Below are 27,422 nucleotides of genomic sequence, written 5' to 3' on the forward strand. Positions count from 1 at the left end.
CGTCCTTCCATCCCAGAGCGCCGCCGAGCAGCAGAACGCAGGAGGCAGTTGACGGGGGAAGCGTTTTATTTTCGTTTTTTAAAGGGACAGGGTCGACTTGCGACGCGCCGAGACGGACTTTTCCCTCGCCGCTAACCTCCCAGGGACGCGAAACAAGTCGGAGCGATGCGTCGGACGGTTGTTATGAGGTAAAAAAAATATTGAGGGAGAGGGATCCCAAAAAAGCCTCTCCTGCTCTCGCTGTTTCTCTGAGGTAACTACACTAGCTAGCCTTGGCTAGCATTAGCTCCCCTTTCCCCGTTTCTGCCTTCGCTTGGCCCTGGTTTGAGACGTTTTACTGGACAGGGTTCCCCCCAGTTTAAATCCACCAGCCTCGGCTAAAAAAAAAAACAACAACTTCGCCGTTCTTGCGGGTTATGGTGGCCAGCGTCTTGCACCAAGGGAACAACAAGGTACGTATGTGATCGAATTGGAGTTGTTTTGTTTGTGTTTAATAGTCGTGGTTTTTCTCTCTCTCTCTCTCTCTCATGGGTCAGGCCACCCAGCTAGCTAACCGTTAGCATAACGAATGTTAGCCAGCGAGCTAAGCAGCAGTTTTGCTTATTTGTTGTAGCTGCTGTCGGTGTCGACTTAATTTGCTAGCTACATCAAGCTGGTCTTTTTTTCTCATTGTCAGATCCTCGGAGATATCAGTTTTATCCCGCGTCGAATTCAACGAACCCCAACGCAATCCGTCTGCCTTCTTCTGTGTGGTGTACTTTTCAGATACGGCCTTATTTGTATTCTTAATTATCATGTTGGCTGAGGTTTGGATAACTGGCTAGCTTGAAAGGTTAGCTGCTCGGCCAATGTAGTTGTAAGCTAGCAGCTAGCTCACTGTACAACTCAGCCCTAGATTGTCAGCCATACAGCCTGCCAGCTACCTTGATTGGATTTTTTTTCTTAATGCCACCATTCTTATTAAAGTGATATTTCGGAAGTTGCTGTCAGTTTGAAATGCCCAATGAGTTGAGGAATCTGTTTTAGCACACTATTGCTAGCTAATCACTGGAAATGAACGTTATACGTTTGGTGTCAGCCCATTACTGAGTGGGAAGCTAATAACCATGCTGCACTTATCGCCAGGATTTGATAGCTGAAGAAATCAGTCAACAGCCGACCAGCTAGTTAGGTCTGTCTCGAATAGCATAGACAGCAGACCTGCTAGTTAGTCTGTAGTAATTAATCATTTTGAAAATGTTCTTCATGCAATATTGCATGTTTTCTTTTATAGATTTCGTACTATATGGCCAAATAAATAGGATAATACTCTGTCCAATCGCTAAATTGATGTTTAAAAAAATATTTGGTGCATGTTGCATCCCTTAAATGATGTCGCTTTGTTACGGTTATGAGTCTACTGTATCCTTGCGTATGTTAAACAGCTTGGCTTCAAATTGAACCGTTTACCAATTTAAAAACGTTATCGTTGTGATTTGTCAGGGATTCAAAGACACTATTGACAATACTTAACTAACCTAAAGAACTACAAGTCGATTGAAAACCTGTTATGCTTCACTTTAGTAACGAGGTGATTGGCAGTCATTGAGGTCATGAAGTAGTTTGGTTATGGGTCCTCTCTGGCTACAAGAAGTTTTCAGTTGCGAATACCCTCTGAATCTGTAAAGTGGTCAAAGATTAGACTTCATCTGTGTCTGTACAGCCCTTTTCACTAGTTATTTTCAGTATACCGCATACGGCTTGGAACTGGTAAGCAGCAATGAAAGCAGCAATATATTGTCAAGCCAAATCATGGGTGAGGATGTAGGCCTATTTCAGCTCAGCTGGTGCATCTATATTGAATCATGTATCAGGCCTAAAGCATACAGAGAAAGATATGCTGAATGGAAAACCGGGAAACCATTTTTCAAAAATATGACCTGTCTACAGACTGACGGTGTCATCCCAGAGCTGTATAGGTCCTAAGACTCAACAAGAAGTCCATATCACCATGCATGGGCCCCAGATGCTGACTCTGACAGTTGGGGCCTGTGTGATTATTTGCACATCATTACTATAGATATATATTTACTATAGGTATATTTAGGAACAGGTTCTATGAGATCTATATGTTTATGCGATCCTAAAGGCAATATTTGTTCATAGCACCACTGTACTTTAGCAGCGGTGCAATATTTCAGCTTTACATTTTCAATGTGCAATACCTCAGCTATACACATTTTATGTTTCTATAAATTGTATTTTCTATTTCTGATTATTATTCTGATTTTGCTCAGTTTGTGATTATTTGTTTACATGTGAGTATGCCATCAGGATTGCTGCTCAAAATGAAGAATTCTATTTCTAATATGGCTATTTAGTGCAGTTCATGTTTGATCCAGTAAGCATATTTTTCTCAGTTCAAACAAAACTTCACAATTGTGTACTAGAGCATAAGTGGCAAAACACTAGTCCATGGGCCATATGCATTCCAGTATGGACCTCTTGTTTTTACTTCTTCATTTCAATGAGAGATCGGTTTTGTTCATAATTTCATAGTCTAGAGATTTTCAACTCTAGACCTCATATCTACAACCCAGTCCTTGATTTTATGTTGTAGACCATAGGTAATTAAATCACAACCATGGAGGTCCAGATTTGGCAGATTTTTCAACTTCCCTTTCCCTAGCAGTCAAGTGAGACGATAAGCATGCAGTCACTTAAATTAACTGTTACATTAACTACAAGTGATTTCTAAGTCCAGAACCTAAACTTAGTTTTAAACTCCAGAGTTGAAGACCACCATTGTAGACTGTACACATGAAGGTATTTTCATTGTGCAACCATTCAAGGTACATTTTACCTCCCCAGCTGAAATGACCACATTTTTGTCCGTCTCCCTGGTTTTCAGTAAGAATCTGCATGCTTTTTATTGCCAGGATTATGCACACTGCTGAAATGTGTTTTTGATTATTTCCTAATATCAGGAGGTGTTGGAGAAAAACCTGGCGTTCTGAATCCTATAACAGCATCTCAGAAACCTGACCTGTAACTCCCGTGAGGTTATTTGCATGCAGAGGCCTTTGACTGTAGCCCAGTGCTGGTCCATTACAGTGCCTGTGTTATGGCAGGTTAATGAAGGGTAGAGTGGTGATAACCGTGTCCTTGGCCTGACAAGCCTCCTGCTCAGCAGCTCATTCTGGCCACTTGTGAGTCAGCAACTGAGACTTGGATTAACTGGTGACACAGTGTGGCCCTTTGAAACTCAAGGCCAGCACACACACATTCCATACTGGGACTGTCCAGAGGAGCTGATCCAGGATAAACTTCCCTTTGTTAGGATAGTTTGCATAAGGATGTGAAACATTGACATGGAACTAGATGCATGTTTCTATTCTTAATTTAAGGAATGAGAGCCCTGATAAATTTTCTCACATGTGGACCTCTGGTCCTCTCACACATGTCCTGCACTATTCCCAGATACATACACAGGATGACAACTGTAGAAAATAATAGTGATATGTGAAAATACTTTATTGTTTTCTGTTGTGGTCCTCAGACTTCTCTGATGAGTGATGCTTTTGAGAAGCTATTGTTAGGTGCACTATTATTAGGTACATAGGATTTGCCTTACTCTTGCCAGATATTCAAATCCTCAGCTTTTAACCAACGAAGAAACAGGCAAAAATCCCAAGCTATCACCAAATCCACATATTGCAGTCACACATGCAGCTGACTGGATCAGTGTAGCTTTCAGTTAGGTTTTTAATCATTAAATTGACATAAGATAGGTTGTGATGCTATTTCACACAAGCATCACCTCCTGACTGGTCATCCTACAGGCCAGTGTCGGTGGTGAAACCCCTGAGTAAAACTTCAACAAGTCCGTCTGTGGGACTTTGGCTATGGCTACCTGTACAGACTACTAATGGGCTGGGCATTGTCAGGGGGTGAATTCACTTGGCGTGACCAAGCATTCTCATTCTACATCTTATTTCAGTAAAGTTCCATATTGATATCAAAAACTGTTCAAGCTTCTTTAATGTAGAGGAGTGTAACGTTTGATCAGAAACCACAGTTTAGTTGTACAGTGTGTAATAGCAAATACTGTTGTTCATTCAGGCATCCATGCCTTTGGACAGAAAGCTATTAGAATGTTGTTAGCTAGCTACATTGTACAGTCCTTTGTTGCACAGGGCTTTTAGACACTGATAGAATTATACTTCTTCATAACAACAGCTCTAAGCGCAGCGCAGACCTCACGTTATGTTCTATGAAAACGAGTAGGTTTAGTGTCGATGTTTGTACGTTCTCAAATAATTTGCCTAAATTACAACCAAAGCATGTTAGCCAAGCATTAAAGCAAATGCACTATTGTATATACCTGATAGCTAGAGTATGTGTTTAGTTTGCGGTATTTTGTTTTATAGTAAAATGTTTCTCTTGTGCCAGCTAGCTAGCTTGAAAGCTAGCACTGAAGGTGGATAACGGTCAGCGTGAACTAAAGGACAGTTTTACTGTAGCTGTCTTTTTTCCCTAAGAAATACTGTTTAGAATGTATAATGGTAAATGGGATATTTCTTTAGGCGGCCAGGGCTGGGTTTTTTTGTTGTTGTTTTTTGTCAGGGAGGCAAGGATGGTGGGCCAGTGGGGAAGGTATGGGGGGGGGATAACAGCAGGTGAATGAGAGGGAAGCAGTCACCTTTGGTTTCTGAAGAGATGATTGTAGGAGAGGAGAATGACCAAGGCAGCCTTATTGTGTCAGCATGTAACATTTGCATGAATAAATTGTTTTGAGTTCCATAACTCCAATCCCACACTCACAGCTACTCATCTGGGTCTGCTTCATTGACAAAAGGGAAATATTTTCTTAATATGGAAATATATTTCCATTTTTTGTGATTTTAGGAAAATATTTCCATTTTTGATTCAGTTCATTAAAATGATATCTAAACTAATATCATCATCCTCTAGAACCTTTTGATTGCTATGATGAAATATGGAAGTAATTCAGTTTGTTATTGTACACTAAAGCCTGTATAACTAACAGTCAATTTTTTAATATCAGTAAGCCTTAGTTGTGTTCTGACAGCACTGAAGCGAGGGAACGTACCCTTCATTCAACCCCTACCGTAATCGCCAGCTGGGTTTTAAAACCCTGTGTTTGGAAGCAGAAGCGTCATTGAGTGCTACTCAAGAGAAACACTATAAGGTATAGCTGAAAGTACTGGGGATTTTTATTTATTTATCTACCCCACCCCCCACCCCAACCCTCAAGTGTTTTCACACCCATGCCCAACAACTGTATCTAGGCTAATGCTTTTGAAAACACTTTTTTTGTTGTTTTTTTTGTGGGGACTCTTCAGTGTGCTGTGTCATTGAGATGGCCGTTACCCATGCACCCATTAACCTGGCAAGCCCAGTGTCAACAATGGTAGCTACTCATCATAGAGTGCTTTGTTAGGCAGTGTACAAGACTATGTTCTGTTATTTGTGTAAGTTATTAAAATGGTTTGTTATTAGCACCAAAACTACCCTTTACAGACATGTACTGTTCTCAGATAGCTCTGTTCTTATTGGGAGATATACAGTGTTTATTAATTTTGTTGTTTATTTGTTGTTCATTTTTTAACTTTGAATAATAAAAAATAAAAAGGAATGCTTGCACTTGAGCATTTCTGTTTTGACACACACAAGGTCCCTTCACAAAGGTTTACAAAGTGGAGAATTCGTCAGTGTGGGCCTGGTACCAGCAGTGATACCACTGTGCTTGTTAACAGTTAAAGCCCATCGCATGCAGTACTGCTAAATGTTACCCTGTACTGAACAAATCAAAGGCATCTTGCAGAATAGAACATCTAATAGCTGTTGCATGTTTATCAGCCTTGCTATCTGAAACTAGAGCGTCCACTCCAGTCCTCCCAGGGAGCCATACTGCTTTCCAAACGAGGCTGTATTTTATTGTTCATTTCCTCTGCTTAAATCTGTACCGTACCATTCTGCTAAAGCCCTCGCATATGAAATCGACTTGAAACGAATAATCAATTGTATGCGTTAGATCTGCGGATTTTAATTTTGCGCTGATATATGTGCCGATAGCAGCATCACATGTCTGCCCTTTTGTACCCTCCTGCTTCACTTTGTGTTTGGTAGCGCTCTACAGCATTAGTCATCCACAACAGGAAGAGCGCGGAGAGGATGATTCACCCGGCACTGAGATGTATGCAAGTGGAGCATGCTCTGTCTTCTCCGTAACAAGGCTGTGTCAGGACTGAGGGATTCAGACTGACAAGAAATAGCTTACCCTTCTCCCCCAGAGAAGGCTGCTGCAATTTCCAAACACCTTTAATGATTTTTAGCAAAGTCAATTCCTCTCCACACCGCACACCCACCCTACACCCTGTGAAATTGTTTTTAAAAATGAAAAATATGCATCTGAACCTGTTCTTCCCCCCTTTTCTGACAGTAATCATGCCTTCTCTGACATCACGGCTGTGCGTGTGATGGGAGATTTCAGTTTGAACTGATCTGCCTGGGAGAGGATGAGAGCCATTCACCTGTGGAAGGAGCAGCTTGCTGACCTGGACAGCGGCCTCTTGCGCTGAGAGCGCGGGCCAGCCGTCGCTGCGGCCTCCTGTGGGTTCGCCCTGTAATCATGCACGTTCTTCTGTGAGGTGCGTCCGTTTCGCATATGTAGCCTGGGAACTGCGTCAGGACTCTCTCATGGCTCGACTTGGTCAGAGAGTGACACGGGACACCCCGTCTGCATTTAGTGGCAACGCGATGAGGCTGTCCAGGGGGTCGACCCCACTGTGAGTCTGTCTCACACGCGTCGCCTGCCCCGGAAACCAATCGCCGCAGCGCGACTTCTTTAGAGGAAAGTTGTAGTGCTCCGTCCTCCCGTTTCCGAGAGACACGATGACACGTAGTGTTGGGACAGTGAAGCACGTGTGATCTCTCCAGCGGAGTCGAGCACGAACCCAGAAAAATGAATGGTGGAAAGGAGAGTGAGAGAGGGGAAGGGGAGGGGCAGTCAGCGCCTGCCCAGGTCCCCATTGGCTGGCAACGGAAGGTGGAGCCCACTGGGGTCGTCTATATCAGGTACAGGATACATTATACATCTGTCGTCATCAGCCATTTTTAATAGTGAATGTATGATAACATTTACATTCACCTTAAAAGGTGAGCAGTACAGCATAATTATAGCATAATAATTAGACCAGATGCAGTAATTGGTTCATTAATACAGCAGTTAATTGCTGTAATCTGATTTTCCATCTGTGACAGCCTGAAAGTAGATATTGGGAAAACATGCTTTGCACTGTAGACACATTTCAATTATGATTAAGCAGGTAAATGATTTTTTAAAAAATATTTTATAAACATCGAAGCGCATATTGACACTAGTGTGTGCAACACATACACATAAAATGGATGTGAAATAAACTAATATATGGACTCCTTAACAATACAATAATATATAAGATATTTGTGTGTGCGTACTATATGAAATTATCATAATTTAGTCATCTTATTGTAGTAGTAATATTCTGGAAGTTTATTGGAATTATTATGATGAAAATACTTAGTAATACTTAATTCTGTGGCTGCAGCAGATAGATAAAACTTTGTTGATCCCAAGGGAAATTGCAGAAACTCAATTTTGAGAAAACTCTACTTTCTTATGAATTTTCTTTCTGCATTTATTATACTGCACAAACACAGTTGTTTCAATGTCTCCTTGTGTGCTGCAGTCCCAGTGGTTCAGTGCTGTCCTGCCTGGATCAGGTGAAGTCCTACCTACTCACAGATGGCACCTGTAAGTGTGGCTTGGAGTGTCCACTTATCCTCCCAAAGGTAAGTCCAAACGTCAGACCTATTTTCTGACACCCAACCATTTCTTGTGAATTTGATTCCTTGTAGGGGTCATGGATGTGCACTGATTATCATATACACTAAATGACCATATAAATGAAAACTTCCATGCTGCATTAGACAACCTTTGATCCCATACCTGAACAAGAGTCCTCTGTTATCCTGGTGTTGAAGCTGACCATGTAGACATTTGTTCTCTAGAAAACTGCTCAAGTTTTATGCGTGAACTCTACCTACCGTTGACGCTATGTTGGAGTTCATCTCACAAAGTTGTTCCATGAGATTAATGTCAGGGATTGCTATGTCTTTTAATGTCATGTCACCTAAATGTGCATCCAGCCCTCCTATAACAGGTATTGCACTGTAGGTACTGTAGCGTTATCTTGCCAAAATCACCCAGCCCCTTGGGAGTTCATGGTGGCTCTGAATGGGTGAACCTGGTCTGTTGTGCACTGACATCAAGGCATCTGTAAGTATTAATGGTCCTGGGGTATGTCAGCAGAGTTCCCTCTCCATCTTCCCCACTAGCCTGTACAAATGCATCTCTGGTACCATGGAAAAGCAATTTATTGTTTTAGCTTGGGAACCACTCATGTCTCCCGTGGCTCGCCACCGCGCGCTGCCTCCCACACATCAAACGTTTTGATGCGCCGTCTTTCGTTCTGGTCCATTCATTGAAACTTTCCGTCCTTGAAAAGCTGCAAGCTCTATGGCCTTGGAGATGGTCAAACCCACCCACCTAGCACCCATGGTTATGCCTTTTTCCAATGCCGCTGGATCAGGTCCATTCTCAGTAATCCATTCCCATGCGTATCGAGTGAAGAAGTGGGGTTGCTGTTGCGTGCCCCTAACACAGTTGGGCTGGGGAAAGGTTTCTGCTTTTTCTGGTCACTGAGTATATTAGTTTTACACAGTTTGTTGTATATGCAGGTTGGGTTCTCTTATCTCTTGTTCATGGTGTTATAGATATAGTGTGATTGGTTTTTTTTAACACTTCCTTTTACCCTGAATCCTGATGGAGGAAGACTGAGTTTATTATTAATCCCTTTAGCATTAGTATTGCTTTGGAGCTAAAGTGCTAGAAACCATGACCGCTATTGTACACAAAATAAGTGGTTGTGGTTGTTAATAATAATAATAATATGCTATCCAACTATAAACTGATGTGGTCTTCAGCCAAGTAAGTAACTAAGTAGTTACTAACAGTAGTTTCTGTAGTTACTGACACTATAGTTCATAGGGTTGTTCTTCAAGATTTCATTACAGTCTAAAATCGCAGTGGTGGTTCATTGCAACTGCTTAGTAAACACTCTACATTAGCAAAAGCCCTTCAAGGTAGGCAGAGACAGGGCGTGTTCAGGTGACATAGATTTCACTCTGATCTGTGTAGATATGCTAATCTTCACCCAATTATTTTCTGCAAAGCTCTGCACAGAGGCAGTGTTGCATACAAACACACGGATTGTACAAGTACAGTTAAACGATTCACGTCATGCATTTTATTGAGTTGTGAGTCTGTTGACAAACACAACACTGCTTATGAAATGATTGTTCATAAGAATTTGTGCTGTGAAAATGCTGACAAATCACTTATGTTAAATGGTGAATATTCTGTGAGTGTTTTGACAAGTGTTCATGTAGCCTGACAAATTCTAGTTGTTCTTGCAGAAATTGTTGTGGCTCTCGGTCTTCAATACACTGTTAATTACAATAATCCTGCAATAATGATCACGCATGTCACGTATGCGTCACATTTCAGATCGTCAGTCCTATGACCTATTCAGGCTTTTCAGGGCTGCGACAACTGTTTTGATAAATCAGTTAATCTGTCATTTACTACTTTGATTAATCTTAGATTTAGTTTTTGTAAAATGAGAAATCTGTCAACAGTTTTATCACATTAAGAAATTCTCTCTTAACAAAATGCAGATGTTATGTTATGAATCACATTTAAAAGAATGAAGCATATATATAGAATGTTCTTCCTTTGTAGCGGCCTGCTCTGTAAAGTTTATTGGGTCCTCCAAACCTGTACCTCTTGGACATCTCTAAAACATTATATTTTTCATATGTTAAGTGTAAAATATGTTAAATGTGAAATATCAAAATACAACCTTAACAAAAATGTATTTTTTGAAAAATGTCATCACCAAAGAATTCCAAACCCTTCACCACAAAATTCTAAACCCTTGTTTCTGGCCAAAAACTCTCAAACTGTTAAGTTATTTAGCCCACATTTGTTAGTATCAGTTTTCAGCAGCATTTCAAGTGGTCATGCACTACTGTCATGGTTCTGTACCATGCAAGTTTGTTTATTAAATTGTCTTCCTAAAGGTGTTGAATTCTTCATCTTTGATCTTACTTGCTGTGCAGTAAACTTAATAATTGATAAGAAAACTCATTGCCAACAATAATTTTGATGTCATTAATTAGTTGTTGCATATCCCAAAAAAATTTTTGAATACATTTACATTACCTTCTCTTACTAAAATAAATAGGTCACTGCATTGATATTCAGAATCCGAGAGAGTGTACACTCACGTGCTGATGTGCAATTTGAGAAGGCGGGGCTTATGTGTTTAAGAATGTCCGTTTCTGCAGGTTTTTAATTTCGATCCTGGGGCCGTTGTCAAGCAGAGGACTGCGGAGGATGTTAAGGCTGATGAAGACGTCACAAAGCTCTGTATCCACAAGAGAAAGCTCATCGCTGTGGCCACTCTGCACAAGAGCATGGAGCTCCCTCACCCCTCCCTAACACTGACCGGATCCAGTGCAGGCACAAGTGCGATATCTTGTTTCCTATTTAACACTTGATCATACATACTTGGAGTATTAATACTTACTGGAGGTCAACATGCCTCGTCTTTTAATTTGTGTATTATTTATCATGTTACCATTTGATAAACACATTTCAAATCATTACAGTGTTATAGATCTCAAGTTATATAATGCCTGTGTAATTTAAAATTGTGAGCTAAACAGGGTTTTATTCTCTTATAATGAAACCAAACTGTTATTCATCCTGTACTTTTCCTAGCAGGTGTGACCTCCATAGCCCCTACCATCCAGCGGTCTGCAACCCCTCGAGCAATAAGGAATAAGTCCCATGAGGGGCTGACTAACTCGACGCTGCCAGACTGCAAGAACCCGTTCAAGATGATGATGGCAGCGGGACAGCGGCACTACTCTGCAGACATGAGCGGCACTCAGCACCCGGAACACTATTCCGGATACCCTCGGCAGAGGCTGGGCAACAGCGATCCGGGGCCCAAGTCCCCATACCGCAGCGGCCCCGGAGGCATGCTTAGCCCCTCGTCGGGCTCGCAGATCTACGGAGACGGCTCTGTGTCCCCCAGAACGGACCCCTTGGGCGGTCCAGATGGGTTTGTGCGAAGCAATGCCTGTGGCTTCCAAGGGGCAGGAAGTCCCAGCCCGATTCATGGCAACAGCAGGACGCCCCTGTCTCCTCCTGGCATCCTGATCCACGGTTCTTCTGCTTCCCAGCTGGCCTGTGCCATGGCTGGAAGGACTAACACGCCTCTATCGCCACCAGTCCCAAACAAAAGCCCAATCATGAAAAAGCCACATTGTAACGTCAACTATCCGCCTAGCATGGAAATGACAAGAGCAGTATTTCATCATAAGGCCCAATCTGCACCTCACCCTGTTCCTCCCTCTGCTATTCCCCCATCATGCGCCCTCCAGAAAAAGCAGATGACCTCAGAGAAAGACCCTCTGGGGATCCTAGACCCCATTCCCAGCAAACCCATCATTCAGAGTCCCATGACGAACCCAAGCCCATCCAACTTCCAGCCCAATGCCCACGCTCAGGTACCAATGTTGAATGTAAACATCCCTCCTGCCATAGTCCCGCTGCCAAGCAACCTTCCCTTACCAACCGTTAAACCTGGGCCAGTAGGTCATGGTGGGCACATGCAGAGGACTCAGCATGGGGTCGCCACCTCCATCTCCCCCTCACCCGTTACATCCCCTGTGCACATGTCCGGGCCTGCGCTGGGCCGTGTGGAGGCCTCACCACAGCGCTCCCGGTCCTCTTCCACCTCCTCGGACCATGGAAGCTTCGCCCTGCCCTCGGGGCCTCAGGGCCCCTGTGTGAGCATGAAGGTCCCGCCACGATCTCCTCGCTCCTCCATGGGCTCCCCCAGACCCACCATGCCTTCCAGTCCATCTGCCAAGCCCGAAACACTCCACCAGTACAAAGATCCCAACCAGGTTCTGGTGGGGATGAGCAATGCGATCAGCAGTCAGCACAACCCCATGTTTCCCCCAGTGTCAGGCAGCAGTGCCCCCCAGAAGAACCACCCAGGACTCCTCGGAATGCCCCTTAACCAGATCCTCAACCAACACAACGCTGCCTCCTTCCCCGCCAGCAGTCTACTCTCTGCAGCAGCCAAAGCACAGCTAGCAAATCAAAACAAACTTGGTGGTAGCAGTGGTGGGATGGGTGGTGCAGGGACTGGCATGGGCATTGGGCCAGCCATGGGTGCTGGTGCCGCAGGCATGGCCGGGGGTGGTAATAGCGGGAGCGGAAGCAGTGGGCTGCCTTGCTCTCTTGGAGGTGGGGGAGGTAGCAGGGTCATGGAAGGGCCCAGTGCTTTAAATCCTATGTTGCCACCCAGTTCGTCCATGTTGATGCCCATGCCCGAGGGCCAGAGCGGGCGTGCGGCACTGCGGGACAAGCTAATGGCCCAGCAGCGCGACCCTCTCCGCAAACGCAAGCAGCTTCCCTCCAGCGGAAACCACGACACCATGGTCTTCAGCATGCTGAAGCCCGACACGGCCGGCCCCAGGCCGCCTTGCCCACCCCCAGAGCAGATGAGGAAAGTTCCCAGGCTTGGAGGCCTACCACCCAACACCTCCATGGCCCAGCTGCTCCAGTCAATGAGCACCCAGGGCTCCCACATGGCCAGGGGCAGTCGGACGCTGCCTACAGGCCCCGGTCAGTTGCACTTCGGCGAGGGTGTTATTCCTCCTGGCGTCGCCCAACAGAACATGCAGTTACAACAGCGGCTCCACACCCAGGCAGACCCGATGCACTGTACTGGAATGGAGCCTGGTCCACAGGGCCCTCCGGCGCAGTTCCCAGGGATGATGAACCAGATGCAGGCCGTGGTTATGGGGAGCTGTGGGCCTTTGGGCCAAAGTGGACAGGTTCCTCTGGGACACCCAGCCATGGGTCACCCGAACACTCACCTACACCAACATCCTCCTCATGGTCACATCCGACCAAATATGTCCTGTATGGTACCCAGCAACAGTGATGCTAGCTGTGCTCAAGCCATGTCTGATGCAGGTAAGAACCAAGGTGTAACTTTTTTTCTGTTTTTGATGATTCAAGACAAACTCAATATTACCGTTTAGCTGATTACTTCAGAGACCTAAATGTGTTTGCTTCTGAGAATAGCATCTTATTACTGAATTGATTACAGTGTCTCTTTAGGCTCTTGGTCAGCTGGAATGTTTTTCAAATAATGATTGTTTAAACATATATTTAGTAAAGACTTGCTGTCAGTTGGTAATTGTGCACAAATCAGTGTGTTACTGCTGATCTACATTTACATTGATGTTACATCCATCAAGAAGCCATTTTTAAATATTAAGATGTAAAGGATAATTAATGGTCTTTGTTTGAGGCTAATTTTAGAGTATAGAATACTAGTTTTGTTGGTGATTTGGAAACATTTGGGTTAGAAAATAAATGTCTTTTTTATTAAAAAATGATGGTTATGGTACATCAACAAAAGTTGAACCTCAGAAACACAATTTATATTATTTGAATCTCCTCTGGGTTGTTAAACCTTGGAAGTTTAACCTTATTGTTTTTCCACAAAACTGACCCTTTTTCTATTTTACTGATGGAGGCCTGTATTTATTGATACAGCTAGCAGGTTATGTGACCACTGTAGCCTGATTTCACCCTCTCCAGTGTGTCTAGCGAATTGACTGATTTCCCATTGAGGAATCATGTTTTTGCATGGAATGCTGCTCTAGCTAACTGCAGTGTTGTCTGTGCTCGAGGGCCACTGTTCTAAGACGGTGGTTCCTGGTTCCCCCACACTGCACATTTCTGTGGTTCAGCCCTGCTGACCCCCATTCATCAGGTAATTATCAAGCCTGCGTGAGTTGAGTCAGGTGTGTTGGTATGGAGTAGGCTTGGGATTCAACCCGAGCACTGGGATGGAGAACTGCTGCTTTAGGGCCCAGTGGCAGTGGGAAGAAATCATTTATCAGCAACACTTAAGTCAAAGTGACGTTCTCTGGCTACTTAACCACTAACTCCATGAAATGGATCCCAATTCATTTTTTCAGTCAGTTTTTTAATTTTTGTTTATCTGGGTTCCTCCATCAGCATCCCCACAATCAGATCAAGGACCGATGAGTCATTTGGGCAGCCAGTTGCTGTGGAGAAAGCGTTCTCCAAGCCGAGCGTGGCTTCTTAAAGCTGTGGGAGGTCATGTGATCAGGCTGCAGGCAGTTGTAGGAGGATGTAGATGAGGATTTATTGGTGATGTAAGAGATGAGGGTTTGAAGATAAGGCAGTTAACACTAATGGTCATGCTCTCTTTGGGAGGATTAGCATTTTGCTGACTCCCTGAGTCCTCCATTGGTTTTCCAGAACTGCCGTGACGTTCTTTCTTTTTCCATCAGTTCATTATTTCACACTGTATGTAGCTTATAAGTGTAACAAGTAAAGATGGGAGTACTTCATTAGAACAGTGTATTTGCCATATAACTAATGGACTGTTTTCTATGTGCCCTGACTATCCAAGTGCTATTCCCGTGTTCGGCCAAGTGATCACAAACATCTTTGCTTAGTTTGACTTTGATTGGTTACATAAATTTCCTGGCGCAGCAAACAACTTTATCTAAGTGATATGCTCCCTGTTGTCTCACGACACCCCACAATTTATAGAGACAGGTCAATCTTCACACATTTCACTGTGTGTCTTGGAAGCATAAACAGACTTTTCCTGAAATCCTGATATAGACAGCGTGATGATATTTTATTTAAGAGGAATCGTAGAATTCATATAGTTTTCTAAGTTTAGTGATTTGATGCTGATTTAGATATAGGGTTTGAAACTTTGTTCCTTTTAGCCTTGAGTCCCAGCTGTTTCTCAGCAAAGTGAGTTAGACGCATATGTGATGAGCAGGAGTGCAAACTTAGGCAAAAGATTAGCTTTTCAGATAAAGTTCTGTGAAGGAGGCCCACATATGCCAGATGTATTCAGCGTCCAAGGAGCTGCATCCTCCGCTTGGAAGGTCACGTACACACGTGTAGGTTTATTTAATTTCAGCATCATACGCAATAACCTCCCTCGGTCCCATACTGCTAAGATTTTATTCTCTCTGCCCGACTCCTGTGATTATAAACAGGTGCCGTGTTGCAGTGTTCACATGTGCAAACGTGGAACAGTGTGCAGTAAAAAGCCAAATAATACCACCCCTCTTTTTTTGTGCAGCAAGAGCACAAGGTTTTCCACTATATGTAAAACACAGGGTGGTGGTAAGTTTTGATACTGCCAGGTTGTGTCTGCGCTATTTTAAAGTTGTATGAGTAGGCACACCGGAGTAGAGCAGTGCTTTAGTAGTGCGGGAGACGGGGAGAAGAGGTCAGCAGGAGAGAGCGTGAGTGTGAGTAGGTAAACGAGAAGGCACAAGAAGGAAAAAAAAAAACAAAGACGCGACATTGACGAAAGGATGGCAGGAGACCGGCGGGGCAGATCTGAGGCGGGTGGATAAACTTAGAAATGGGTTTACATTTTGCAGCTGGCAGATGTCAATCAGTGGGCTACATCCAAATAAATCTCCCTAGAGGAGAGCCCTCGAGATTGGCATCCTAAAAGCCCAGAAAGATGGTGTTAGATGTGTTGTCCATTGCTAACTTGGTCATCAACACAGTTCTTTTCACAGATTAATTTGAAATTAACTTTTTTTTAAAAAATCAATTTAACTTCCATGTTTGTAGTAACTTACATTTCAACAGATCAGTCCAAATTGGTTAGAGACATAAGTTGTATACTAGGTATAGACAGGCATATGTAGCAAGCACTTTGACTTCAGCACAGATGCTGATATAGCGTTAAGGGACTAGTGGGATTGATTTTCAAATGACTGAATAGGTGCTTCCCTATCCAAGACCCATTAAGAATGTCAGAGTAGAAGTGCAGACTTGGTACGTGGTCACTGGCCATCCCCCCACCATCACATCATAGTGTGAGACTTTCTGTGCGTCTGTCCCAGAACTCTTCTGCTGTTGCCACAGTTTCTCATAGACCATGCGCATGTCAAACGGGTGTGCAGCTCCCTTCAGCTTAAACTCTAAAGGAGGGGCTGCTTGCGTTCTGAGGGAACGTGTTTAAAACTGCACTACTGATTCCAGCTCTCACTGGGCTACTGGCTTGAGATCTTTCTGCTTTTTTTTTTTTTTTTTTACTGGCTAGAGAACACACGCGCGCGCACACACTCTCAATGAACAATGCGCATGCATGCGTGCTCTTGACAGCCCGACATAGCTTTGCTCCACACGCCCCCACCCTAGTCCCCTAGTACCGTTAAATCACGTTCCTCCTGCTTACAGCGTATGCTGGTGTCTGTGCACGTTTTTGTGTGTGTACATGCATTTGTATGTATGTAAGGGTGTGTGTGTGCGTGCGCATGTGCGTGCGCGCATGTGCGTGCGTGTGTGTGTGTGTGTGTGTGTGTGTGTGTGTGTGTGTGTGTGTGTGAGAGAGGGTAGGGGGGGTTGCTGTCTGAATCAAAACATGGACAGCACCACCAATCATCCCACCACCGTTCCCATGGCAACCTTCCCGGCAACCACCGGCATCAGTAGATCATACATGCTGTCCGTACTGGGCGAGCCCTTGCTGACGGCCGTCACCGCGGAGACGAGTGGAGCCCAGCAGGATGTCTGACCATGCTGCAGCTGCTGTCATTCTTACTCGGTCACAGCGACTCGGGCCTGCTACTGTACTGCCTGCAAACACACTACACTGCACCACTGCACTGTTACTTTTACTGACACACACTACAACACTGCTATACATTGCGCGCGCGCACACACACACACACACACACACACACACACACACACACACACACACACACACACACACACACACACAGAGCACTGTTAGTGACATGTACTATAAAACTGCACTGTGCTCCACTGTAGTGTATTGACACACTACACTACAGCACTGCAGTGTATTAGTGTTGCTGACACACACTAAACAATGCAATGTGCTACACTATAACTGGCACACACTGCACTGTTACTGACACACTAACACGGCACTGTATTGGCACACTACACTACTGCACTGTTACTAAAGTACACTACAACACTGCAATGTGCTTCACTATTAGTGACGTATACACTACAGTGCTGCACTGTGCTACACCATTAATAGTGTAAAACAGTGTAGTGCCTTACTGTATGTCAGTAATGGTGTAGCACATGTCACTAATAGTGTGGTGATGCACTGCGCTATTACTACAGTGCTGCCCTGTGCTACACCATTACTGACATACAGTAAGGCACTCCACATCTTCAGTGTTACTACAATATTTACATTTACTTGATGCTTTTATTCAAAGTGACTTACAATTATGACTGAGTACAGCTTGAGCAGTTGAGGGTTAAGGGCCTTGTTCGAGGCCTTGGCAGTGGGGGGCTTGAACCAGCAACCTTCTGATTACAAGTCAAGTACCTTAACCACTGAGCTACCACTGCCCTCTGTGCCATGTCTATAGTGTTATTACACTATACTGTGATACTATACAGTAACTATTCTCCACATCTACAGTGTTACTACACTACTATTACTACTATACTACTATTCTGTGATACAGTAACATTAGTCAATGTTCATTGGGCTACAGCGAACACTGCAGAGTTTCTCTACTCTCTAAACCCTCCAGCATATCTCTGCTTATTACTGAACTTTTGATTAATTGACTAAGGTGCGTTAAGTGTCGGCTAGTGTGGACCTCTGGCACTGCACTGCATCCTCAGAGCCAGAGATGGCCATTGCACTACACTACTACATATTCACTGAATAGAGTACCTTACTGCATTTGTTTTGCTTTTGTTGCTGTTGTGTCCACTGTCCAGAGGAGGATGGGGCCCCTCCTTGAGTCATGGTTCCTCTCCAGGTTTCTTCCTCATGCTCTTAGGGAGTTTTTTCTTGCCACTGTCGCCCTTGGCTTGCTCACTGGGGGCTTGGACCCAGACAAGTGTAAAGCTGCTTTGTGACAACGGCTGTTGTAATAGGCACTATATAAATAAATTGGTCTTTGACATGGTCTTTTGTTACTTGGGGTTATATTTTAGTTTAATACAGTGCACCATCCCATGCCTTACCTCATTATACATAATAATCAAATGCGCAGTGTTTCTGTTCACCTCTGTTTACCCTTCTCTGAACTGCTCCTTCACCTGCTGTCTCGTCTGTTCACTGATACGTAGAGCTAGGTCAGCCACTTTTATGAATCTTTCTCTCTCTCCCCTTTTTCTTCCATTCTCTTTCTCCCCCCCCCTCTCTCTCTCTTCTCCCCACTCCCTCCCTCCCCACCCCACACTGTGAACAGTAACCACATGGAGATGTGGTAAGTGGGTGTCGTATACATGCACACGCCGAACTGCAGCTTTACCTCCCACGCAGATGGGTATATGGTGGCTGTCCTCCACGTAAACTCGACAGTGGCTTCACCCCCACCCCTCCCCCCGAGTGGGTGTGCGCTGGGCACAGGAGTTGGTGTTGAGTCATCCACAAGCTGAAAGGAATACTGGAAATGTAGCACAGCCCCCCTCCCCACACACACATTCTCTCTTACCCTTTTCACTCCCTTTTGTATGTATCATATGTATGGTGTAGACTGCATGTGGATTATCTGTTTTACTTTATAGATCAAATCTGTGTGTGCACGCTCGTGTGTGCAGGTGTGGTTTGGGGAGTGGGGGGGGGGGGATTAAGCCTTCCTTGTTGACGGTATGATCAGACGTGTTGAGCGGCTACCTGGATTTCAGCATAGGGCCGTCGTTGAAATATATGGCCATTTGATGCTGTGTGAAAGTAAACATTGTAAAGGCTGTGGTGCGTTCTCACTCTCCAGTGTGTAAAGCTCTCAGCTAAAAGCCATCCAATCTGATTTACTGCCCACTCACTACGAGTCAGTCAGGCATCGTGCTAAAATTAATGAGATTTTTAATTTGAGTTGTTCGTTAGAGCCTTTCATTTGGCTAATGTCAGGGTGAGAAATGATATTTGCTCAGGTCTGCCCCACAGTGCTGCCTTTATTCTCCATGCCATCCTGCTTTCAGACGTCAAAGCCTATTAGGACAGTAGCCGTAATGCTGAGTCAGCATTTGTGTTATCAAGCGGATGGGGGGAGGAAACTGCTGAGTCATGTAGACAATATTTCCAAAAGCTGTGTGTGTCTCTCTGCTTGTACTGCTTGGTATATTGTTGTGTAGCAGTGGCAAACCTTTGGTCTGTGTGGAACTTCTCAGCCATTAGGAAAAGGGCTCAGGTGAACGTGGTCAGTTCGATTTTTATTCATCAGTATTTTGCAGTATGACGAGGTAGGATTACAGCATAAAACTGAATGAAACTGATTAAAATGAAATTTCATCCAAAATGTTAGAATGGCTACCATGAATTAAGGAAAATTACCATTTTAATAATAGTGACAGATTTGCTAGCTTTCATACATAGCAGCTTCAGGGGGGGGGGGTGAAAAATAACACTGACCTATAGAGGGCACTCTTGGATATTACCCATATAAACAGAGTCTGGGAGTAGTGTGTACACCTATCATGGTGCTTTATTCTGTGTATGAAAGAGAGAACAAGTACTAACCAGCCTATCTGGGAGAGGAGGGCCCACACTGAGAGACAAACGGTGAGCAGAGCAGACACTGTACCCAGTCACACCAGACATGACTCTGAGAGCGCCCTCTGTGGGTCACACACGGTTACCCAGATTTTTTGAGAAGCAGAAATGCTATGGTGATGAAATATCCGGTGCTTGTCATACATGCACGCACACACACTGCACAGTGTCTCATTCACTCATGACTGCACCCAGAGATCATTCATCACTGCTGTTAGGCAGTGCTGATTAGTAGATCAGGTCTGTGCATTTTGAGTTTGCAGATTTTTTTTTTTTTCCCTGCTGCACAGCAATAGTAATATATGGTGACATGAGGGCTTGTTCACACAGAATCCTCATGACAGGCACATGACTGCTGCATGCTTTTATGTTCAGCCTTGAGGGTAGGAAGAATCAGGTTATTGCTATGAAACACTCATGCTTGGCAGTGGACCCTAAAAACATTAGATAAGTAGAAATAATTGTTTGTCAGAGTTGTGTAATAGAAAAGTCTTCTATTCTGTAATTTTGGAGTGAGCAATCTTGCAAAAAATATGTTTCAAATTGAAAGTTGTGATAACCAGGGAAGGGGGGGGGATGAGGATAATCAAAGCTCTGGTTGAACAGCTGGGTCCGCCATTGTAAGCTTCTTACCGATGTATTGTAAGACTTCTCTGTGTGATCCTGGACCTTCCTGTGCCTCAGGTGAAGCCTCAGCGCTGAACTGCACTATGGGTAACCCTCAGATGGCTGGGATCATGGGCAGCACGGGACACATGTACCAGCAGCAACAGCTGCACGCAGCACTTCAGGGTGTACATGGGGTTTCCCCATACCAGACCCAGGGGCACCCCTATTCAGAAGTGTCCTTTCCTGAGAATAATGCCCCCAACTCTAACAACATGGCCTGTCTGTACCAGGACTACCAGGTGAGTTCCTCCAGGAGAACACTCAGGCATGGTCACCCCTCCATCCATGTTCCCTATCACGGGATACTGGATATAAACCAGCAGTCATTTGACCCTGGTTTCTCTTTACATTGGTTTCTACTATTCATTAAGGGTAGATTTCCAGTGTAACTTGCATTCTACAAATGACTTTACCTGAAGTACTTCTTGACCTTTGACCTCTTGGTTCCAGGCATGCATGCCTGATGGCACACCCATCTCCCGCACCCAGATGAAGTCCCAGGCCGGCATGACATCACTTCCCTCCAAGACGGGAATGTTCCAGGAAGGTCAGCAGGAGCTGCGTGGCCAGAACGAGGTCAACATGGCAGCGGCCGCCAGAGGTCCAGGGTTGGAGAGGTTGCCGGGGGGCGGGGTAGAGGCAGTGGATGCGATCTACCGGGCAGTGGTGGATGCGGCCAGTAAGGGCATGCATGTGACCATCACGACGACGGTGAGCAGTGTCACGCAGGCCAGCCCCGTCCCCGCCCTCAGCGCCATGACGGCTTTCACCGCCTCCATCGGCGAGCCCCTTAGTCTCCCGCACGCCGTCAGCGCCGTCATCCACGGTCCCCGCGGCCCCGAGGGCACTGAGCCGGCGACCCAGCCCTGCAGCAGAGCCCCACCTCCACCCCTGCTGCCATCACGAACCGCCCACGCACGCAGGAGTTCAGAGCAGGGTAAGAGCACGCCCGACAGCACGGACGTGCACGACTACTTCCGCTCGCCTGGTGCTGCCACGCCCCGCCAGCAGTGGGAGGATCCGACCCACACCCAGTGGAGAGGGGAGGAGTTTCTGGAGTGTTCCACACAGGTGCGCAGCAGTCCGCGTGGTGACGCAGCTGAGAGGGCGGGCGTCACGGTGACGACGGCCCCGCCTCTGTGCCCCGCGGAAGCGGCGCCGCAGCCACACGACCCGCCCGAGCCGACGGGCGATGACGTCGGAGGCTTCCGCTACAACCACTGCGCCCGCACACCCGTCAACTTCAAAGAGCGGCTGGAGCAGACGGTGGAGCGCTGCGCGCACGTTAACGGAGCCCGTAGCAGCTACAGCGAGCCGCTCACTGGCGATGACCAGTCGCCCGGCTCCTCCACCAGCCTGGAGGGCCCACTGCTGAAGGACTACGCTCACTTTAACGGGCACTTCAACGGGCACTGTGCGCCCAGCCCCTCCGACACCAAGAGCCTAAGCAGTGAGGAGGAGCTACGGCACCCAGACTCACCCTCCACCGACCTGCTGCACTACCGTCCCCGTGGCTTCAATGTGGGTGAGCTTGTCTGGCCAATCAAAGGCTTTCCTCCGTGGCCTAACAAGCTAGTGGGGGAGGAGCATGGGCACAATCCCAGCATGCAACTGTCTGACCAGGCCAAGGTGAGACACCGCTCGTTCAGGGCCGTTGGCCACTAAGAAAGAACTTGATTAGTTAACACGATACTGTTTGACATCAGGCGGCTAGCTTTGTGCTTTTTATTTGTTTGTTTTTTAGCGATGTTAGTTCTGTCTTTATTAGCAGTGTTAGTACTGTGGAAATATTTTATCTTATGTTCTGTAATTTAGGAAAACTGAGCATGTGTGCTGTTTTATGTTAAATAAGCATAGATTAAACGTATATTTATGTTAAATATACATATTTTGCTTTCATGTTGCAATATTTTGTCATATGTGGAACACTTGCCATCTACCATTATATGTAATTGTATATTTTAATATTTTGCTTTAGTTTTAATGAAGTGTCTCCATGTGACTTTTTAAAATAAGAACCATGTAACTGTGACCTTGGTCTGTTGGTCTGAGTGTTGCCAAGTTTGTTTTAATGTCATGGAGGCAGCCTAGGTAAACAGCATTTCCAATTAACGCTCCCCTCCTGGAGTCACTGCCGTCATCACACAGTTGCCGATGTTTTACTGTAGCAAGACACAGGCTCTGCCTTATTTCCAGAAAATGGGGGGGAAATTATTAAGGAAAAAAATTTGATTTACCATTATCCAGGTGGAGCCCGAGAAGCTAAAGACACTAACACAGGACCTGGAGGCACTGGACAGGGCTGCCAAAAGAAACAGAAAGTAAGCCTCGTCTCGGTCATCTGCGGGTACTGGGTGGGTGAGCTTGTGTGACAGTCTCCTCAAATTCTAACACAGTAGCAGAGTAATATTTCTCAGATTTCCCAGTCTGAATTGGCTTGTATATCAGAAGCCCTTTGGAGTCGATTTAAGAGGCCTGTGAATAGCTCAGACCAAACCTGCAGTGAAGCGGTTTTGGCTTGTCTTCTTAACTCTTAACGGTGGTACTAGTTTGCTAAAGCTGGCTGGAGATTTCTGCGAATTGTGGTACATGGAGTGTTTCTGAATCTGGGCCATCTGCTGGTGGAGAACGGAACTGCTCATTCACTTCCAAAAACCTGAAATTGGCCTGAAATCAGCAGATTCACCCCTACTCGAAGTGCCAGTTTTGTTTTTTGCAGCTTGGCAGCAGACTGCCAAGGTTTTAATCGCTCTCCTTTTCTCAGAACTGGGAAGCTGAATAACCATTTAGAAGCTGCTATCCAGGAAGCCATGAGTGAGCTGGACAAGATGTCAGGCACTGTGAGTAACTCCATCAGCAGTGTATGCTGCATGACATTTTTTGATGGATATTTGTGCGCCACTGTTTAAACTAGGAATTTTCTTTCCTGTAAGGTTCATCCAATGTCCTCACGGGAGAGAGAACGGCAGGTCAAACTGCCAAAGCCCAAAAGAAGGAAAATCTCCAGATAACAGAAAGAGACAACAGTGACCAGAGCAGCATCCAGCCTCAGAGATCCCCCCACAACGCTCTCGCTCTCTCTCTCACTCTTTCTCTCGCTCTCTCTCTGGTAAACTCCGACCTGGTGCTATACTCTAGCAGATGGCTCATCAAGGCCCCACCCTCACAAAGTGACTGACAGGTGCTGGATAAGCCAATCAGTAATGGTGGCGATTTGACTACAACTCACTGAAGAACTATTTTTTTGTAGAATACAAAGAAAATATAAAAAAAAGAAGAAAAAAATTACTGCATTTAAGAGAATAGACAGTCCAAATATTTCTGATACATTTTCAATGTGTATATAGACAATACGGAAATTTCATGGTGAAATCTTGGGAAGAAATGTAAATATTGTACGATAATGCCATGTACAAGCAGACACAATGCATACTTTATCTTAAGTTGTACAAAAGAAAAAGTCAAAGCAGAAAACGCCTACCAATGTGTTGGTTTCTATTCAGTTCTCGGCTCCTTAAGGCCACGTGTGAATAGGGTGAGTAAGAAGAGTCAGTCGGATGCTTTTATGTGCTTTTGTTGGTGTGTGTGTGTGTGTGTGTGTGTGTGTGTGTGTGTGTGTGGGGCAGGCATGAAGATGTAACCCTGAATGGACATTTGCTCACACGACGGCAGTAAGTGTGTGTGTAACAGATTGGATGTTCATTCACAGCTGTTTTGTGTGTGTGCGTGTGAGAAGAGTGGACTTCACCAGCTGAAAGGGGTATGTTACGTTGCAGGCTCGAGTAAAGCGTTTGGGCTCCTGTAATTCTGGTCTTCCGCCAATGAACACTGCAAGACCACATATGACTGGTCTCCCTTCCCTCCTGCCCCCTCTCATTATCCAGTGCCAGTGGATGACACATTTTTTTTTGGTAGTCTTATGACACAATTTTTTTTTTCTTTTCTTTTTCTTCTTCTTCTGGTGAGATCTGTAATATTTTGGTACCAGCTACTAGTCTTGATCTTTTGTGTCGAACTGTGGACTGCAGAACAGGGGTCACACTGAGTACCCCGCTCCCGCTGCAGCTCCGTGTGAGCTCATCATCTCCACATCGGTCACCTTCCTCCAAATCAATGTTTTTGTTTCCTTCACTAAAGCGCGTTCGACTTGAAACAGACTGCAGACGTCATCAAGGGAGAGGAGTTCAATTTGCAGTTAGAGGCCTTATATTTTTGTTATAAATTATTTATGTACAGTATTCTGTATTTATTTTAGCTGTTCAATTGTACTTGGCAATAATACAACCCTGAGCTAATGCTCTGTAAAGCCTTACGTGTGTATGTATAAAGCCTATATCTATATGTATCAGTCTTGTTCAAGAGATATGGCCTTGATATTCAGTATTGTTCATTTAACAGATACCTATATTTTTGCCCTGTTTATTTAATGTGTGTGGTGGTGCGGAACACAGCTTGTCATTGTGTTGTGTAACACTGTTGTTTTCTGTTTGCGACAGCGAGTGTAAAGTTTTAAGGAGAGCTAGCCAGTCCGACAAAATGCTGAAATCTTGTACAGACTCAGGAATACCTGTCATCCGTTCAGATTTCACTTAAAAGAGGAGAGGAGAGAGGGTTATGATTTATGATTTAAGAGGTACACACAAGGTGTGTGTGTGTGTGTGTGTGTGTGTGTGTGTGTGTGTGTGTGTGTGTGTGTGTGTGTGTGTGTGTGTGTGTGTGTGTATCTAATATCACATGACCAGCCAAGGTCAGCATATAGCAGAGATTAGAAGCCTGAGAAAGCAAGGGGCATGTGGGAGTTGCCAGTTGCTCTTTTGCACTGATGTAGGTTCAGTTATATCTACACAAATCCAAAACCTTAGCTATTATAAAAGAGTAGCATAACCTGACCTCCGATCAGGGTGAAACGGCAACCTGCGCCAACACTATAGGAAAAGGAATGTGTGTGAATGCAGTCAGATCTGACATTTAGATTCCTCAACCCTTAACACTACAGAGAAAGGGAGTAGTGCAAACACTAAAAATGAGAATGGCTGCATTCCTTGAACCAGGCTAACTGGGTTGGCTTGGACACACAGCTGACCTGACTTGCTAACTAATGCTAAATTAAGTAGATTTTTAAAAAAATGTACATCATGCATAGGTTGAAAACCAGGAACCACAAACATCAAAGCAGCCACGGTTATAACGTGTTTCTAAGAGTTAGCCGGCTAACTCTGTAATCCATCTTACAGGAAATGGCTCCAGGTCTGATGATGTACTGATTAACAGATCTGACAAATGTTTTTTATACTTTGTGTATGAGTGTGATGAGAGAGAGAGAACTGTGTGGTAGAGACTTTTGTTCTTTGTTGTGGCTGATCAGTTGCCACTCAGTTGAGTGGTTGGTCGTTTTTGTTTTGTTTTTTAGCCTCCACAGTTTAAATTCTGTCTCTCCCTGTATCATTTGGCTCTGCCATCACTGTTTTGTCTTTGCAGGAAATTCACTACTAAAGTATTGAGTGCAATATAATAGAATATGGATCTGGAAGCAGCCATGATGTGTCATCTGAATGTCGTTTACATTTTTATCACACAAATATATACAAACTTCAAGCAAGTTTGAATCTTCTCAATGTCTATTTATGCAGTCTCGGACACAGTTCAACGGTCAAGGCCCTGAATTTACTTAACCTAGTTCACTTTAACTTAAGCTTTACTAATTGCCCTTGAGTCTGTCCTGTGCATGTCCTTGGGTTCTGGTGAAGTCCACTCTGTGCTCTGTGCAACTGCACAGAGCTCAGAACACACCCCTGATTAACTCCCCTACACTCTTGACTCACACCGTTTCAAGGTCAAAAACATTGTGTTCTGATGGTCAGTGTTGTCCAGAACTTTTTGCTTATGTATGTTTGCTCATGTTTGTTTTCCTTTTTTCATAATTTTCTTTTTGTGAGTGAGTTTTATGTCTCTTTGCTTGGTATGACCCACTTTTACTTTGTCAATAAAGAATTTTTCCCCATTGTAACTAAGTATATATTTTCTCACCGATATATACTTTACAGCTGTCGACTTTGTAAAGTATGTTGTGCACTTGATTTCATTTGTTTTCAATAGCTTTGAGACCGAGGTTAGGAATAGTATGTTGAAGTCCTTAATTTCATATTGCTTTTTGTTTGTTTTGATTTGTTTGTTTTTTAGATTTTTATGGGTTGTCCTGAACAGCAGTTTTGTAAATATTGTGAACATTACAGGTCATACTGTGATGTAACATTGAAATAATGTTGCACCGATGTTTCAATTAAAACTGATCACTCATACTTGAAATTTTTCTTCATGTGAGGTTATTTTGTAGTTTATTTTTATTTTTCCCCCATTTTCACCACAGTTCAATGGTTTACATTTTCTCATTTGAAACAACTTGCCTTCATAACTTGTATTTCAGTTAGGTTCTGCCCTCTGGTGGTTCTACTAAGTCATATAAACAGACTCTGACACTTTGAAAGTGGAAGTTTTAAAATGAGTAAGATCCTGAATGTATGGGTTTTGTAAAGTTGTTCATAATATAAACGAGGAGGACTTTATCAGGTTTGCAACTCCTGGTGCGATTTTTGTATGACTCAGTACCTTTTGACTTGTAGAGCTTCTTCAGTTTTGTGGCACTTCACGCAGAGCACAATTGTTGGGGTTATTTTTTCCCAGAACATCATGGGTGTAGGGTTTTTATATATTGTCACCTTCCTAAAAGAACGGCCCAAGTCATTTTTTGACCAAAATGATTTTCTTTTTTGCCTAAATCACCTCACCAGGCTGGCCACCTCTGGTAAAATCCCCCATGTCCTCAGGTTAACAGATCATGTGATTCTGCCCCTGTAGTATAATGGCCTATGTCAAGATTGTGACTTGGGCAGTTTTATTTTGCCCAAGTCAAAAGACAATATGATGTAGGCAGTTTTAGACGCAAAATGGCAGCTGCTCTAAAAAGAACAAAACTCCACC

At 44.4% G+C, this 27,422-nt stretch overlaps 1 protein-coding gene across 2 annotated transcripts; it reads left to right on the forward strand.

Annotated features, from left to right (window-relative positions):
- Positions 1–26,750, forward strand: mbd5 (methyl-CpG binding domain protein 5). 2 transcript variants are annotated; one of them, XM_035524768.2, is made up of 10 exons: positions 1–452; positions 6,446–7,080; positions 7,734–7,836; positions 10,456–10,636; positions 10,895–13,168; positions 20,460–20,683; positions 20,895–22,073; positions 22,692–22,765; positions 23,209–23,284; positions 23,378–26,750. In XM_035524768.2, exons 2-10 carry the CDS (start codon positions 6,968–6,970, stop codon positions 23,453–23,455), a joined length of 4,302 nt encoding a protein of 1,433 aa, XP_035380661.1. In that variant the 5' UTR covers positions 1–452; positions 6,446–6,967; the 3' UTR covers positions 23,456–26,750. The 2 variants fall into 2 exon arrangements, with proteins under 2 accessions (XP_035380661.1, XP_026876581.2); XM_027020780.3 differs by having other exon boundaries at positions 1–188.
- The last annotated feature ends 672 nt before the right edge of the window (positions 26,751–27,422 follow it).

Source organism: Electrophorus electricus, chromosome 3, assembly GCF_041902795.1.
Source record: "Electrophorus electricus isolate QZ-2024a chromosome 3, ASM4190279v1, whole genome shotgun sequence".
NCBI classification, from domain to species: Eukaryota; Metazoa; Chordata; class Actinopteri; order Gymnotiformes; family Gymnotidae; genus Electrophorus; species Electrophorus electricus.

Bases quoted from the DNA above. Each gene is read 5' to 3' on its own strand.
- mbd5 (XM_035524768.2), top strand. From the start codon at position 6,968: ATGAATGGTGGAAAGGAGAGTGAGAGAGGGGAAGGGGAGGGGCAGTCA. The intron at 13,169-20,459 runs GTAAGAACCAAG...CCTGTGCCTCAG, and splicing joins TCAAGCCATGTCTGATGCAG to GTGAAGCCTCAGCGCTGAAC. The intron at 22,766-23,208 runs GTAAGCCTCGTC...TCCTTTTCTCAG, and splicing joins GCTGCCAAAAGAAACAGAAA to AACTGGGAAGCTGAATAACC.